General features: G+C 43.7%; 1 protein-coding gene across 1 annotated transcript in view; it reads left to right on the forward strand.

The window, feature by feature from the left end:
* The first annotated feature begins 235 nt into the window (after nt 1-235).
* The window catches only part of CTH (cystathionine gamma-lyase), a 35,194-nt gene continuing 17,779 nt past the window's right edge, over nt 236-17,650 (forward strand). The window contains exons 1-5 of the mRNA XM_056111028.1: nt 236-558; nt 3,476-3,557; nt 7,200-7,295; nt 10,093-10,202; nt 17,124-17,255. Of these exons, the coding sequence (XP_055967003.1) occupies nt 391-558; nt 3,476-3,557; nt 7,200-7,295; nt 10,093-10,202; nt 17,124-17,255 (588 nt within the window). The 5' untranslated portion in view covers nt 236-390. The remainder of the gene's footprint in view (nt 559-3,475; nt 3,558-7,199; nt 7,296-10,092; nt 10,203-17,123; nt 17,256-17,650) is intronic.

The following is a 17,650-nucleotide window of genomic DNA, read 5'->3' on the forward strand; positions in this document are numbered from 1 at the left end:
GGGGCTCAGGAATTCGGGCTGCAGGAACCGGCGAGAACCACGTGGACTCACCGGCCCCGGCTGCGCTCCACGTTTTACACCGGGAAGGGCGGTCGCGGCGACGCTGCAGGCAACGCCTCCGCTCCCAGCCAATGAGAAGCGAGTGTCTTTTCGGGGCCTTCGCTCATTGGTTCGGGCTGGCTCCGCCCCGCCTCCAACACCGCCTCCGGGCCGGCTACTAAAGTCTCAGCCGCAGGGGCGTGGGGTCCGGCTTTTGTGCTCTGGAGCCGGGTGTCGGGGCTACCCCGTGCTCTGCTCCGCCAGATTCTCCTTTGCTCTTTCTGAGCAAAAAAAAAAAAAAGTCTTTGCTATTTTGCTTTTTTTCCCTCTCCCTTTCCTTCGCAGCTCAGCATGCAGAAAAAAGACGCTACCCTGAACGGTTTCCTGCCCAGATTCCAACATTTCGCCACGCAGGCCATCCACGTGGGCCAGGAACCGGAGCAATGGAACTCTCAGGCTGTAGTGCCCCCCATCTCAATGTCCACCACGTTCAAGCAAGGGGCTCCCGGACAGCACTCGGTGAGCTGGCTCTGTCTGGGGACGGCCCAGGGTGGGGCAGGGGAGCAGGGATGGTCTTATCAATGAACAAGGTACGCCAGCAATTTCTGAAATGGCTTAGAGATCTTAAAGGCGTTCGCGAAGAGTGCTCACTACGCTTGCAATCCTGGCCTTGGGATCGAATGGTCCGGTGATCAGAGGTCGCTTACTGAGCACGTCTGGAACAGTTTGTTGAACTACGATTCATGTGGTTGTGGCAAATTTGCAGTTCGGAACAGAGAGCCCCATAACTTCCTGGAATTACTCTTAGTGACAGAAATTATAAATATATAAGGCGCTTTAAAAAATCAAAAGTAAGTGGCTTCTTGGAATCAAGATTTTTTTTCCAAAGCTATATTCAGCTATTAAGAGCTTATTGTCTGCTACGTACATACTTAGGTGTATTATATCACTAGATTTACAGGTTTCTCCTGGAAAAATGGAGATTCAGAGTTCCTAAGACTTCATGACTAGTAAGTTTTGCAGCTTGGAATTCAGATCCTGTCCCAGAGCTCTTCTAAGCTCCCCTGGTCCAGGCATCCCCAACCATGCTAGCAATCTGCCAGTCCATTGCATCATTCAGTGATGGTTTTGTGGGGCTTAGTGATTAAGAGCATAGATCACCTGTTCAGAGGACCTGAGTCTGAATTCTGACACCACCTGCTCTGATCTGGGTGACCTTGAGTGAAATTGCTTAGTCTCTCCAAAACTCTGGTTGATCCTGTATAAATGTGGTTAATAATAGTACCTGCTACATAAATTGCTGACATGTGTGTTAGGCTGTCTGGCACATTATAATTGCTTGGTAGTTTGGTGGTTTGTGATGTCCACATTTGCTCATTTTCTCATTTGATCCTTACAGCAATGAGGTCAGAGAATAGGGCAGGTTTTATATCCTTTTTTTTTATGGAAAAGGAGTTTACCCAGAATCATAAATGACCTGCCACCTTCTTTGTTAATCATAGCTTTTTCCCTTTTGGAAACAAGCTTAATAGATCTTGAAGAAGTGTTTGAAAAGTTGTGGAGACTCAGAAATAAATTGGTTAAACAAACTTTGTAGTTTCCAGATGTCGAGGATGCTTCCCTAATCTCTATGACGTGTTTTTGTTTTCTAAGACAAGGAAAAGGCCTTTTGCCCCGATCTGATGAGACCGAGTTAGTTCTCGGGGCGTTTTGACAACTCATTTTGGATACGTCTAGCTGTTGCATCTTGGAACAAGGATGAGTTCACAGTCTCTAAGTCTGCAGTTTGTTCTTGCCCTAGGGTTTTGTCAATGTGTGGTTGCCCAAGCTTTAGAATGTGGTACGAAAGTTAACGATTTAGCTATGATATTAATAATTAAATGTTTTCTGAAAACCGCAGAGATGGTCAATTCCACAAACTTCTTGAAAACATGAACTGCATTTCAATGGGAACAGGGGATGTGGCTCAGCGGTATTGTAATGTGCCCTGCATGCTTAACGCCCTACCTTCAGTCCGCAGCACGACGAAATTCGCAAAGTCACTCAAGAGAATTAGACGAGTTGAACGACAGATATAGAGTTGTCAAATCTACCTGGGAAACCAATTGGCAGGAGGCCAGGAAGCTCTGACAGTTTGTCACTGAAACATACTCCCTCACCCCAGCACACACCAAGGTTAAGATGGGCAGGGAATATTTCCAGGAACGTGGGGTACCATGCTGGGAGAGTGGCCATATGAGTCCAAACAGCATCTTCTGTCTGGGGAGTAGGGCTACACTCGGATGAGGATATCCTGGTTCCTATAAAATGTGCTTCTTTAGGTCGTCAAAAACAAGGAAACAAGCAGAGCAATGCAGCTTAAAATGTGTTACTAATATTTGGAACTCCTGAATCAGAAACAGAATGTGAAACGGAGTGGCGGAGTGCTTTTATGTGCAGTATGGGAGGGGAAGAAGATTATAGGCTTGTAAGTCAATATTTAAATCCTGGATTTGAATGCCGGCTTTGACATGTTGGGCTGAAAACAGACCGTGAGGATTACATCAGAGGATAGGATGTGTGCAGTCACCACAGTGCCGGCGTGCAGTGGATGAAGGGAACATAGTGCCAATAATAATAATGGTAATAATAATAAAAAGTCGTGTGGAGCTGCTTGGCCAGGAATTACTCCCTGTTTTATTTCATCTCTTTTGTAAGCCCAGGTCCGGATTTTGTGCGTGTGTAGACTCTGCTCCTTGCTTCCTATTGGATGCTCAGTGGCACTTGCATCACTTATTAGGAAATCAAGTGTGTGGTTTGGTTTATTCTGTCAGCTCAGGCCGGACCCTTTCCCTCATCATCCCAGACGATGGACCAAGGGGAACCCGACATGATTCTATGACCAGGAGGAAAACAGTCATTTTTCTAGGGCTTTCAATGTGGCTCATGCAAAGAATGTCTTCCAGATGATCTCTTTGTTTCTTTTCACAACAGTCTTGTGTATTACGCAGCTTCGCTTTAGTTGCGAATCACTTGTAGAGATTTTGAGATGGCCCCATGGAGAAGGTTAAGAACTTTATCTCTAGGAGGCCAGAGAGATAGTCCAGTGGGTAGGGCGCTTGCCTTACACATCGCCAACATCCCATATGGTCCCCCAAGCACTGCCAGGAGTAATTCCTGAGTGCAGAGCCAGGAGAAACCCCTGAGCATCGCTGGGTGTGACCCCAAAAGCAAAAAATGAATAAATAAAATTTAAAAAATAATAATAATAATTAAAAAAAAAACTTTACCTGTAGGCCTGCAAACCAAATCCTATGTTAACAAAACCTAAGTTAACTTCCAAACATAGGCTTAACTGTAGTAAGTAGTAGGAAGTCTGGATGGCCCCATGCTTGAGTTGTTTCAAGGTCTCTGCTAGTACTCTGGTAGAGTTTAACTTTGCACTTCTGCCCTCCAGGGTTTTGAATACAGCCGGTCTGGAAACCCTACCAGGAACTGCTTGGAAAAAGCGGTAGCGGCACTTGATGGAGCCAAGCACTGTGAGTGATTTCGTTTCTGAAACTTAGGTCTGTCTGGAATCTATTCCTGTCTGGATGCAGAAAGTCTGACGATCCCAGGATGGAGGTTTGGACAAAATAAGAGCTAGCTGTTTCTCCTTTTATTTTCCCCCCCTTTTTGGGTCACACCTGGCAATGCACAGGGGTTACTCCTGGCTCATGCACTCAGGAATTACTCCTGGCAGTGCTTGGAGGACCACATGGGATGCTGGGAATCGAACCCGGGTTGGCTGCGTGCAAGGCAAATGCCCTACCCTCCGTGCTATCACTCCAGCCCCTGTCTCTTATATATAAGAACTGGGACCTGGGGGGACAGTGTTGCTGGGAAATGTGCACTGGTGGAGGGATGGGTGTGTATGACTGAAATCCAATCATGAACAGCTTTGTAAAAAAAATTTAATTTAATTTAATTAAAAAAAAAGAAATAAGAACTGGACCAGAGAGATAGTACAGTGGGTAAGGCACTTGCCTTCCACACGAATCACCTCTGTTCTATACCCGACACCCTATAGTGGTCCCCCAAGACCACCAGGAGTGATCGCAGAGTGCAAAGCCAGAAATAACCCCTGAGCAACACCAGGTGTGCCCCCCCACCTCCAAAAAAAAAAGAAATAGGAACTTACTTGGTTGCTAAGGTATTAAATTATTGGACCTTAAGTTTCACAACTGGTAGAGTAAGCATCTTTCTAATTATTGGGTAAAATGATGCATGAGTTGAGACAGAATGACAGGATTTGCCGTTTAGAACTCTTGCCGTTTGGCACTTCTGTTGAAGCTTTCAGATAAATAGATAAAAATTAACTGAGTTTTATAACACTCTCCATGACAGTGCAAGCTTGGGATACTCTGGCTCATTTACTGATAATTCAGGCCCCAGAATAGTGCAGAGGTACACTTGTAAATATGCAGGTGCCCTTGAAGTATGTTCTCAGAGATTAGGGATTAACTCCTCGATTTTGTGCTTTTTCCATAAAGCGTGTAGATCGCTTTTAAATCAGTTTTGCCTTTTATGTTTGAGGATACCATTCTTGTCTGTCTCATTAAATTTGGTTTGCCCATCTCCTAAAATCTTTGTGGGGCTGGAGCGATAGCACAGCGGGTAGGGCATTTGCCTTGCACACAACCAACCCAAGTTCAATTCCCAGCATCCCATATGGTCCCCCAGCACCGCCAGGAGTAATTCCTGAGTGCAGAGCCAGGAGTGACCCCTGAGCATTGCTGGGTGTGACCCAAAAAGAAAAAAAAATCATCTTAATATTATTTATATAAAAGCTACTAAATGAAGACAGAACAGTGAATAGAAAATAGGGCCATCGCAGTTATCTGACTGGAAGAACAGTAGTTAAAAATACTGTGATTTGGACTTTTCTTGGGATGTGGGATTTGTTTGTGTTTGTTTTTTTAGTACCACATCTAGTTTTTTTTTTTGCCAGACACAGTAATTTAATTAATTAATTTATTTTTTATTTTTATTAGTGAGAACACCATGAGATACAGTTGTAGACTTACAAATTTTTGTGCTTGGGTTTCAAGTATACAATGATCAAATATCCATCCCTCCACCAGTGCCCATTTCCAACCACCACGGATCCCAATATCCCTCCCACCCCCCATCCCCCCATCCCACCCTGCCTCTGTAGCAGGGCATTCCCTTTTGTTCTCTCTCTCTCCTATTGGGTGTTGTGGTTTGCAAAAGAGGCAATGGGTGGCAATCATGTTTGGTCTATAGTCTCCTTTCAGCATGCTTCTCCCATCCTGGGAGATCCTCCCAACACCCTTTATTTGGTGCTCCCTTCTCTATCTGAGCTCCCTTTTCTCCTAGCAATGTGTGGCTGGCCTCCAAGCCATGGACTAAAATCTAGTTTTAACACCACATCAGAAGTTACTCCGGGCTCTGTGCTCCGTATTTGCTTCTGGCAGTACTTAGGGAACCATATGTGTGCAAGGCAAGGGCCTTAACCTTTGCACTATCTCTTCAGCCCTTGGCATCTGTTTGTTTTGAAAGGAAAAAAAAAAAAAACCCCAAACTTCTGAAATTAGGTACTCTGTGAGTAACACTATGTCCTGCTGGATGTAAGGAGGTAGAATGCTGACCACTTCATAATCTAAATTCTTGTTTTAAGTGAGTGCCAGAAAATTGTAGTTTTCCACTGGGTTTCAATTTTAACCCGTATGAATTCCTTGTTGGATCACCGATCAGCAGAGCAGAACCTGTAATCTTGAACTAAACTTTCCTGAGAAGATTTTGCAGTAACTATTTTTCCAAGTTAATTTCATTAGCCTTTCCACAATTCACAAGTGATTTTTGCCCTCCAGTGGTGTATCAACTCTTTTATTGAGGATATTTTCTTTTCCTTGTTTGTGTATACAATGCCATTATTTATTTATTTATTTATTTATTTATTTATTGCTTTTTTGGGTCACACCTGGCGATGCACAGGGGTTCCTCCTGGCTCTGCACTCAGTAGTTAACTCCTGGCGGTGCTCAGGGGACCATATGGGATGCTGGGAATCGAACTCAGGTCGGCTGTGTGCAAGGCAAACGCCCTACCCGCTGTGCTATCTCTCCAGCCCCAACAATGCCATTTTTAAAAATTTACTTTCTTTACATTTTTTTAAAGTGACATCAGAATCGCATTAGTTATTTGAAGAGATTCTAAATTTATTTATTTTTTTAAATTTTAGGGGCTGGACTATATAGTACAGTGGGTGGGACGTTTGCCTTGCACGCGGCTGACCCAGGTTCGATTCCCAGTATCCCATATAGTCCTCTGAGCACCGCCAGGAGTGATTCCTGAGTGCAAAGCCGGGAGTAACCCCTGAGCATTGCCGGGTGTGACCCAAAAAGCTTAAAAAAAAAATTTGAGTTTTTTGTGTTTTAAATTTTTTTATTTTATAAAGTAGTTCACATTATTTGATTACATTTAATATTCGAACACCAGTTCTACCACCATTGCACCTTCCCGCCACCATATTTTGGATGTTTCTGTCCTGAACCCCAACCCCTGCCCCAAAGCAGAACTGAAATTATGAAATTCCAAATTAAAAAAAAAATTAGTAGGCTTTATCAATACTGCTAAGGTCTGATTTTGAGTTTTGTTAAACAGTTTGCTCAATAGTGTATTCATCTAGTGACTCATATCTTTGTTCTATTCTTCAAGTTTGAAATTTTGGGGTGATAGCACAGCAGTGGGGCATTTGCCTTGCACCCAGCCAGCCCGGCCGAGCCGGGTTCGATTCCTCTGCCCCTCTCAGAGAGCCTGGCAAGCTACCGAGCGTATTCAATATGCCAAACACAGTAACAAGAAGTCTCACAATGGAGACGTTACTGGACCCGCTTGAGCAAATGATATTTTGAAACTGTTATTCAATTGGTCTGAGCCTTTTATCTCAGACTTTTGTAAAAATTTATTTCATTGAATTTTTTCAGAGAAATGTTAAGGCCCAAGCAGAATCATCGATACTATATTGTCAAGCTGTCTTATCTTTGAATTAGAAAAGGGGATGTTATGAGCCCTTTTATCAATGAATGTTTAGAGACTAGAATAGTGCCAGGAAATATAGTTTTCTTTTAACATGTTTGCTCTACATTTTACCTTATTGTGATTTCTTTTGTAATTTTAGGTTTGGCCTTTGCTTCGGGTTTAGCAGCCACTATGACCATTACTCACCTCTTAAAAGCTGGGGACGAAATTATTTGTATGGATGACGTGTATGGAGGTAGGTAACTTCTCCCATTCATGTTGTGAGAGCTGGGTTTTAAAAGCTTACCCATATATCACTTCTCAACCTTCTGGCTAGGATCATCTGTGAAAGATACTACAGTGAGTCTTAGAGTACATGAATGATATCCCAAGGATTATTTGCTATCTTTTAAAGGTGTGAAGGGCACCTCCAGGTGGGTTCAGACTTGGCCTGGGGGAGCAAGAATATTTTGAGACCGTTACTACTTTAGAACAGGTTATATGAGAAATGATTTAAAAGCAATTTTTTAAGCTGCAGGAATGAGGGGATAGGATTCCATCACCTTTCAGTCATGTCTACTGCAGGAAATAGAGGGTTGAAGAGATTGTGTTCTATTCTCAATTACAGTTTCCACCTGCAGTGAAGACGTCCTGGGTCTCTCCACGGGCAAACCTGCCCTGGTCTGACCACCTTCTCTTTTAGGTTTGAGAAAACCTTGTGAAAATCTGTTGAAAGTTCTGGCCCTAGCTTACCAGAAATGCACTCATGCCACACCAAGCCTGTATCGTTCCAGTTAAGGGTGATAGGGCCTCTCCCCTCGAAGCCTATCCGTGGATCCAAAATCTAGAAGGTCCATCCATTAGAAAGAGTTTAAATGCCAGTGATTTAAGAATGGGGACTGATTATATAACTGAAACCCAAGCACAAAAATTTATAAGTCTATAACTGTACCTCATGGTGTTTCACTAATAAAAAAATTAAAAAAAAAAAAGAATGGGGACTGGGAGGCCGGAGAGATAGCTCAGCAGATAGGGCCATTGCCTTGCACATGGCTGACCTGGGTTCGATCCCCCAGTATCCCATACGGTCCACTGAGCACCGCCAGGAGTGATTCCTGAGTGCAGAGCCAAGAGTAACCCCTGAACATTGTCAGGTACAGACCCCCACCGAAAGAAATAAAATGATGCCTGGGAAAGTGAAAAAGACAAGTTGCTCTTACCTTTATGCATGGATAGATTTTCTTTTTTGTTGGGGGGGAGGGGCCACCCTCCCCCACTGGGGCTCAGGGGCTACTCAGTGCTCAAGGGACCAGGCAGTACTGCAGTACTGGGATTGAACTCCAATCAAACTTCCTTCCTCCCTCCCTCCCTTCCTCTCTCCCTTCCTTCCTTCTTCCTTCCTTCCTTCCTTCCTTCCTTCCTTCCTTCCTTCCTTCCTTCCTTCCTTCCTTCCTCTCTTCCTTCCTCTCTTCCTTCCATCCCTCCCTCCTCTCCTCCTCTCTTTTTTTTTTTTTTTTTGCCTTTTGAGTCACACCCAGCAATGCACAGGGGTTACTCCTGGCTCATGCACTCAGGAATTACTCCTGGCGGTGCTCTTGGGACCACATGGGATGCTGGGAATCGAACCTGGGTCGGCTGCATGAAAGGCAAACGCCCTAACCGCTGTGCTATCACTCCAGCCACCACCCCCCACCCCCCGCTCCTCTTCCTCTTGATTAGATCCATGATCTTACACATATACAAGGCACATGCTCTCCCACTGGACCACATCCCCTGGCTTCTATGCAGGACTGATTTTAGGAAAGGGCCAAATATATATGGGGTTGCTCCTGGTGGTGCTCAGGAGACCATGCAGTACTGGCTATCCTAACCAAATTGCCCACACGCACAGTACATCCTTAGCCCCTTGAGCTATTTCCTCAGCCCTATAGAACTTATTTTTGTGTCAGAAACAATAACCTCCCGCCTCAAAATGTGACTTCTTTGGGCCAGGGGGATGGAACTGTGCACAACGCAATCTCTCTCTTGCCCCTTTTTGTCTATCTTATATTACCCGGAGTTTGTAGACATAGTACCAAAAGCTCAGTAAATATTTATCTATTTATTTATTTATTTATTTATTTATTGGCTTTTTGAGTCACACCGGACAATTCTCAGGCTTATTCCTGGCTCTGCACTCAGGAATATAGTCCCTTGGCGGTGCATAAGGGACTGATTATATGGGATGCTGGGGATCGAACCTGGGTCAGCTGTCTGCAAGGCAAATGCCATGCCACTGTACTATCACTCCAGCCTCAAAGCTCAGTAAATCTTTGATGATATTTTACTTTATGTGTTTTTTTTTTGGTGGGGGGGGCAATGGGGTGATCATAATCCATAACAACTATTTTCCCTTTAAGTTTGCATATATAAACATCTAATCCAGGCCATTGTTTATAAAAGAAATCATTTTAAAGTAAATGACTCATAATAAGACTTTTTAGTCCTTGGAATTTTTTTCCAGTTACTGCTGAATTTTTTAATAGCGTATAAAATACAAGCATGATTTAGTTTTTAATCTCGCTTAGTCCTTGGATTTTTGTTGTCTTACCTGTTAAAAATTAGAACCATGAAACAAAAAGATGAAGAAAAGACCTTTATATACTTCTTATAATCAAAGTATAATAAGATTGAAAATGTGCTTTCAACACTCATTTGAGATTTGAGAGCTAAGAAGAAATTCTTTTAAAAAATGCTGACATTTAGAAAATATTTTACTTCATATTTGAAGAGCAAAGATTGTGCTCTGAAAACCATTTTCTGCTTCATGCCACCTGGTGTGTTTTTTAAGTTGCCTCTTTATCTTTCATTTAAAATTCAAGACTTACAGTCTTTACTGCATAAGACCACCAAACTATTAAACCAAATTAAAGTTCCTTTTTATTTGTATCTTTATTGGTGACTGGCATTTTTTCATATTTCGTAAGTACTTATACCTGCAAAGAATGAAGACATTTTAATACAATGCCCTTTCTTCCTTCTCCCCCAACTCCCCAAATTCACTTCTGCATCAGGTACCAACAGGTATTTCAGAAGAGTGGCAAGTGAATTTGGATTAAAGATTTCTTTTGTTGACTGTTCCAAAATCAAATTGCTAGAGGAAGCCATTACTCCACAAACCAAGGTAACTCAGTTTTCAGCTTTCAGCTTTCATATTTTTTTCTCATTTCTCTTTCGTATAGGACATAATTTAAATCTGATTAACAGGGGACAGAAGTAGTAAGGAAGTAAGGAACTGTAGTATCCAGGTTTGACCCCTGGCATTGCAAATTGTCCTCCTGCCAGTAGTGATCCTTGAGTGCATTGCGCGCGCACATACACACACACACACACACACACACATACACACACACACACACACACACGTGCACGCGCAATCTGATTAACAAATTTTTATTATTAGAAGTCATTCTAAATCACCAAGTTTAAGGTAGGTGTTATCACACAGTGGTAAGGAACTGAATTCTGGAGAGGTATTCAAATTCTAATTCTGTACCATAGTGCTGGTATATTCTCTTGGACACCGATTTAACCTAAATCTCAGTCTCCTAGTTTGTAAATCAGGGATAATTGCGCTTATTTTTTTGTTTTAGAAAGGGGTTGTATGAGTGAAATAAGGCATACGAAATACTTATTACTATACCCAATGCATAATATTTTTTTTAAAGGATATGTTCTTAACAAAAGCTCACAATTTTTTTTTTTTTTTGCTTTTTGGGTCACACCCAGCGATGCTCAGGGGTTCTTCCTGGCTCATGCACTCAGGAATTGCTCCTGGTGGTGCTCAGGGGACCATACGGGGTGCTGGGAATTGAACCTGTGTCGGTCATGTTGGCTGCGTGCAAGGCAACCGCCCTACCCACTGTGCTATCGCTCCAGCCCCAAAGCTCACAATTTTTAAATGCATTACCAGACTTCTTGTGATAATGGAACTTATCACTGAGATATATCACAGATTTACAGAAAAGTAAGCTGGCCTGGCTTCTTAGCCCCATGCACAGAGGCTGAATTTTAAGAGCTTTTGGGGGGGATGCTTCAGCAAAATAATAGTTAACAGCAAAATAATAGTTAACAGTCAGTCTTCCGTCTCCGTCCTAGGCAGCTCACATGCCCCCGGAAGGTGTTTTGTGCCAGGGTGAATGGCATACATGATATTCTTTCTTGTAACCTCATTTAAATTCTGCCTGGGTAGGAGAAGGACCAATGTGAGCCTTTTCTAACTTTTGCTAATCATTAAAAGGTCTGAATTGTACTTACAATTATTCTAAGTGAATGCTAAAACAGGAAAACCTTTTTTCATACCAGTAATTACTTTGAAGATAAGCACAGCAGTGAACTTTGTGTGATTAAGATTTATTTCCAGTAGTGTTTAGTTTTTATTTTACTTGGGAGAAAAGGTACAAAAATAGCTGGTTCAGTCTATGGAAAGGCAGCACATTGCACATTTTTTTAAAAAGTAATTTATTTTACTTTTTTTTTTTAATTGAATCAGTGTGAGATAGACCCTTACAAAGAAGGCAGCACATTCTGAGTAGATTAATTTTTTTATTGACAGAACTTTATATTCTTTATTGACTTGAATTAATATACTTTTCCTCCTTGAATTGTCTGCCTTTTTATTTGAATTAGATTCTTTGCAAGGGAACTTACAGTAGGCTCAGGGGTCTATAGGGCCATTTCCAGCCATACATGACCAACCTGGTCAGGAGTTTTAATGTTTAGATTCAGGGTTAGGGTTAGTGTTAGAGTTTGGATCCAGTGGGGTAGGTGAGGTGGGGAGGGGTATGTATTGCCGGGAATCCAACTCGGGGCCTTGTGTGTGCGAGGGTCGCCCTTTGAACTATCACCCTCATCCATGAAGCATATATATATATGTTTTCTTTTTGGGTCACCCCTGGCGATGCACAGGGGTTACTCCTGGCTCTGCATTCAGGAGTTATTCCTGGCGGTGCTCAGGGGACCATATGGGATGCCGGGAATCAAACCCGGGTCGGCCGCATGCAAGGCAAACGCCCTACCCGCTGTGCTATCTCTCCAGCCCCGAAGCATATTTTTAAGCAATTGATTTTTGTGTCACATCCAGCAGTGCTCAGGGCTTTTTTCTGGCTCTGAACTCAAGGGTCATCCCTGACGGGGATTTGGGGGATTATATATGGTGCCAGGCATTAAACCTGGATTAGCTGTTACCCATTATATTGCTTCTTCAGCCTCTGAAGTATATTTTTTTAGTCCCTATGAAACATACTTTTTTTGAAGGGTGGCCAAACCCAACAGTGCTCAGCAATGATTGGGGGTTACTTGTGGTTTTGGGGATTGAGCCAGGGTCAGTTTTGTGGAAGGCAAGTGTCTGAACCCCTGAAATCCCTGAACTAGTCTTCCAGTTGCTCTACATTCTATTTATTTCCACCCTATTTTTTTCTTTAAGTTCTAGGCTTGAACCCAGAACCTAATACATGCAAGGCATGTGCTCTACCACTGAGTGACATAATCCATGACCCTTTATTTGTACTTTTTTATTTTAATGTATTTTTTTTCATCAGGAATAGCACTTTCTTTCTCAGAAATAATTTTTGCATGGATTCTTAGATAATTTGATTTTTTTTTTTTTGCTTTTTGTGTCGCACCCTGCGATGCTCAGGAGTTACTCCACTCCTGACTCTATACTTAGGAATTACCATTCCTGGCGGTGCTCGGAGGACCATATGGGGTGCCATGGACCGAACCTGGGCTGACCACATGCAGGGCAAATGCTCTCCCTGCCGTACTATTGCTCTGGCCCAATAATTGGATTCTTGAACCTGCGTAATGCAGTGGCTAAGGTTTTTGCCTTGCATGTGGTCAACCTGGGTTCAGTATCTGGCATCACGTAACGTCCCCTGAGCTCTGCCAGAAGTAAACCCTGAGCACTGCTGCCTTCTGTATTTACTCCCTGCTTCTTTCCGCACCAATCAAATCAAATCAAATCAATTTTTTTTTCTTTTGAGTCACACCCTGCAATGCTCAGAGGTTACTCCTGGCTCTGCACTCAAGAGTTACTCCTGGGGATGCTCAGGGGGCCATATAGGATGCTGGGGATTGAACCTGGGTCGGTTGCATGCAAGGTAAACACCCTATCCGCTGTACTATCATTCCAGCCCCTCAAATACAATTCTAGAGTAGGAAGAATGTTCAACCATGTCTCTGGATGGTTTATGTAGGTAAAGAGGCATGCTCCTGGAAGGCATTTATGGGGGAGTTGGTGTGGGAGAGGGGGTGCTGGTGCCATATCTGACAGTGCTCAGGGGTGGTTCCTCGCTCTGTGCCCCCCCGTAAGTGCCATGCCAGGATCAAAAAGGCTGGGTTGTCTGGCTGCAAGGCAAGGACCTTAACTTGTACTGTCTCTCCAGCCCCATCGTTAGTTTTTTTAAAAAAGAAAGCAGTTTCAGCATCAGTTATGTACCTGAATTGTGATGGGCTTTGGAAAATACAGTACAGTTGCTTTTTGCAGGGTGAGGGGGTGCGGGAATGGGGTACTATTCTCAGGGCTTACTACTGACTCAGGGATCATCTTGGTGGGCCCTGGGGACCAACGATATGGGATGCTGGAGATCAAACTCAGATCAGTTGCATGCCGGCAAATGCCCTGACCCACCATACTGTCACTCTGGACCCCCAAATGCAGCAACATTCGCAGCAGTTTTTTTCACACTTGATCTGCAGCTGGGCTGTCTGCTGCGTGTGTCTCTTCTGCACTTCACTGACCTTCCCTGTGTAGGATAACATTGGTTTTTCGTTTCTTCCTTGCTGCAGGGAGCTTAGGTTTATTGGGTTACTCCCATCACAGTGCTCCCACTCCTTTGTGTTTATTTGTAACTTCTTTCTTTGTGCTCTGTTGACTTGTAAATATTGTTTTTCTCTTTTCCTTAAGTCCTTTGCATAGTTAATTCAGAGCCATGTCATTTTTGTATGGGTACTGGAAGACAGTTAATGCTATGCTTTTGTAATGTGGGAGTTAATTGACTCTCAGTGATATTTACTTCCTGGGCATCTGTTCTCTCGACTTAAGCCTCAGTTGTCCTTACTTCCTAGCACCCCAAAAGCAGGGTACCGATGAGGGACTGGATGGACCCAGGGCAAGCGGAGAGCTATGTGCTACCCTGGCATCAAAATGGGCCTGGCCAAAGTGCTACAATGCTTAACCATAAGTTAAGAGCATGGTCATGGACAAATTCTGTCATGATCCAAAAAGTAATAACTAGATTCAGACCCTGCTAGGATTGGGAATGATTAATCTGGCCTGAGCACTGAAGCCTGAGTCTGGGGCAAGATGTTCCCTGGAGAGGTGCCTCACAAGTTTCAATGTATCTCTTTTTGTGCCCATACAGAAATACTAATCTTAAGGAGAATTAAGATGTTAATTGAGATGTTGATTAAGTTATTGGACTAAGGAGAAGAGGAACACCCCTAGGTGGTATTTCAGCCTTTGAGCCTGATGGGCCATCAGGAAGGGCTTTGTTATGCTGATTTTGCTACCGGACTGGGTGCGGACTGGCCCAGAGTGCTGAAGTTGGAGAATGAGAATTGGAGACATGAGAGAGAGCAGGGCAGTAAGATGGAGCGTGGAGAGACTAGCAAGGGGCACAGAGGAAGAATGATGTAGAAGAATACAGGAGCAGATGGGGCTGGAGCAATAGCACAGCGGGTAGGGCGTTTGCCTTGCACGCGGCCGACCCGGGTTCGATTCCCAGCATCCCATATGGTCCCCTGAGCACCGCCAGGGGTAATTCCTGAGTGCAGAGCCAGGAGTAACCCCTGTGCATCACCAGGTGGGACCCAAAAAGCCAAAAATAAAAAATAAAAAAAAAAAAGAATACAGGAGCAGAATACAGTGCGTGGAGAGAGAGAGAACCCAGGCTGCGAGATGGAGCACGGAGAAATGAGCGGGAGAGACAGGAGGAGGAGGCAGTGTGAGACTAGAATGGGAGGCTCAGAGAGACTGGGGTAGGCGCATGGGGAGAAACTCGTCAACCAAACGGCTCGGCCCTCGTTCTGCCCCATGGCATGGGCCTCCCCTGTTGGGCTAGCGGCCCGAGGCCCCCCCCAACACAGGCAGCGAACGGGAGAGCTGCCGGGGCCCCTCAACTACCTGGAGATTACACACCTTGTGTATTCAATAAATAAATAATTAAGAGCTGTGGCGCTCTTTCACCACCTGCATTTGGTGGTCTGGGGCCGCTTCCCTCACCCCTGGCGGGCGATGACAATGGGCAGATGAAGAAGGAAACAGGGTCCAGGCTGGTTGGTGATCACTTGTACTTTATTCCAATCTCGTCTCCTTCTCCAGTCTCACCCACTCCCAGATTCCCCCGCCCACTCTTACGGCCTTAGTTATAGAGCAAATCATGAGGGGTTGGGGTAGTAATTACGCAGAGGTGTGGTTATATAATCAACAGATGTAAAGTCCTTCCCTCAGGGAAGCTTTTTCTAAGACAGATTCTCTCCAGCAAGGTGATCCACCTAAGGGCGAAATACAATCTAGGGGTGTGTTTCTCCTTTCCTTAGTCCAATAACCATTGAAACATTCAACCTAATTCTACTTCTTAATAACATTGGTCATGTTGTTTGAACACAGTAAGAGATACATTAAGCTTATAGGATGGCTCTCCTGGGGACATCTCGCTACAGGTCCCAGACTACAGTGCTCAGACCAGATTAGTGCTTCCTAACCTCAGAAGGGTCCTTATTCAGTTGTTTTTCTGGATCATGACAGAATTGGTCCATAATTGTGTTCTTAACTTACAGTTAAGTATTATGGTGCTTGGCCTGTCCCGTTTCTATGGCAGGGTAGCTTACAGCTTGCCCTGGGTCTTTCCAGTCCCTTCTTCAGGACCATGCTTTTGGGGAGCTAGGAACTAAGGGCAACTGAGGCTTAAGTCGAAGAAACAGATGCCCAGGAATAAATATAACTCAGTCAATTAACTCCCAAGTTACAAAAGTGTAACATTAACTTGTGTCTATTCAAAAAAGGACATTGCTCTAAAGTAAACTATGTAAAGGACATAAGGGAAGGAGAAAAGCAATATTTCACTTACAAATACAAAATTCAGAGTCCTTAGAAGGATCTGACCTTTCAAGGGACAGGATCTGATTTGGGGATAAAGGTGATTAACCGATAGGGAAAGCAGAGCACAGAGAAGAGGTTAAAGATAAGCACGGAGGAATGGGAGTGCCTTGGGAGCACTGTGATGGGTGTAACCCAGTAAACCTAGACTCCTTGTGGCAGGGGAGAAAGGACAACCCAGTGTTATTCTACACTTTCCTCCAGTATAAGCAGTGTAAAAAAGTGCATTTAGCCTTGTTTGTTTTTTGTTTTTTGTGTTTTTTTTGCTTTTTTTGGGGGGTCACACCCGGCGATGCACAGGAGTTACTCCTGGTTCATGCACTCAGGAATCACTCCTGGCAGTGCTCGGGGGACCATATGGGATGCTGGGAATCGAACCTGGGTCGGCCGAGTGTAAGGCAAACGCCCTACCCACTGTGCTATTGCTCCAGCCCCAACATTTAGCCTTGTTTAAATAAATATTCACAAGTAATTTTTAGCTCATAGGGATAGTCCACATTAATAATAATTCTAAGCTATAACCTTAGACCATCTATTTTTCTTTTTTTTTTTTTTTTGAGAATAAAGTTCCCAGTTATGGAACTCTCTTTCTTGAATGCATCATTTTTTTTTTAATGAAAAAAATCATTCCAATAGTTAACTTTAGTGCTTTGTTTTTTTCTTTTTTGCTTACACATGCATTCTTGGCCTATTGATCCTTATAAGAATACTAAAAGGTAAATATTACTGACCCCCATGGAACAGATGGTGAGTTTGAGGACTAGCGAGGTCAGTCCCTTAGCTGGGACATGGCAGAAATGGAGGTGGGGTGAGGTTCAGATTTGAATAACCCTCCACCTTCATCCTTCGTGCTCTGTCCTTGTCACTTCATGTGACTATGTCGGGGCATCTGGCTCTGATGCAGAGCCTTCTCATCAACTTGTGTCATTTCCTGAATTGCTTTAGCTCGTTTGGATCGAAACCCCCACCAACCCTAGCTTGAAGCTGATCGACATCAAAGCCTGCGCGCAGACCATCCACAAGCACAAAGATGTCATCATGGTCGTGGATAACACTTTCATGTCGGCGTATTTCCAGGTAAGTCCAGACATTGCTTTCAACCCAAACCCTTAGAACGAGGAGACGGGGACTTGGTTATCTCAAAGTCAGGGTCAAACTCATGAAATCTCACCAGGATTATAGTTAGAGAGAGAAGTGAAATTGAGCCCTCTCTATCATCAGTCACTCTCTTTCTCCCAGTCATAATATCTTGTAGGAGAGTTGGCATGTGTTAAGTGCTGACTTAATTAAGACTTTGGGGTTCTCGTCGAAGGGGGGATGCGATCTCTCAGAACATTCGGCCTCGCTCTGTGACGGGTCTGATGGTGCATTCACATAGCAGGGTTTGCAGTGTTTCTGCACTGGTTAGAAATTAGTTACATCACTGTAACTTGAACTTTTATATGCATTTATATATTCATTTTAGAATTTAT

This window comes from Sorex fumeus, unplaced genomic scaffold (genome assembly GCF_029834395.1).
Source record: "Sorex fumeus unplaced genomic scaffold, SorFum_2.1 ptg000011l, whole genome shotgun sequence".
In the NCBI taxonomy this organism is placed as follows: Eukaryota; Metazoa; Chordata; class Mammalia; order Eulipotyphla; family Soricidae; genus Sorex; species Sorex fumeus.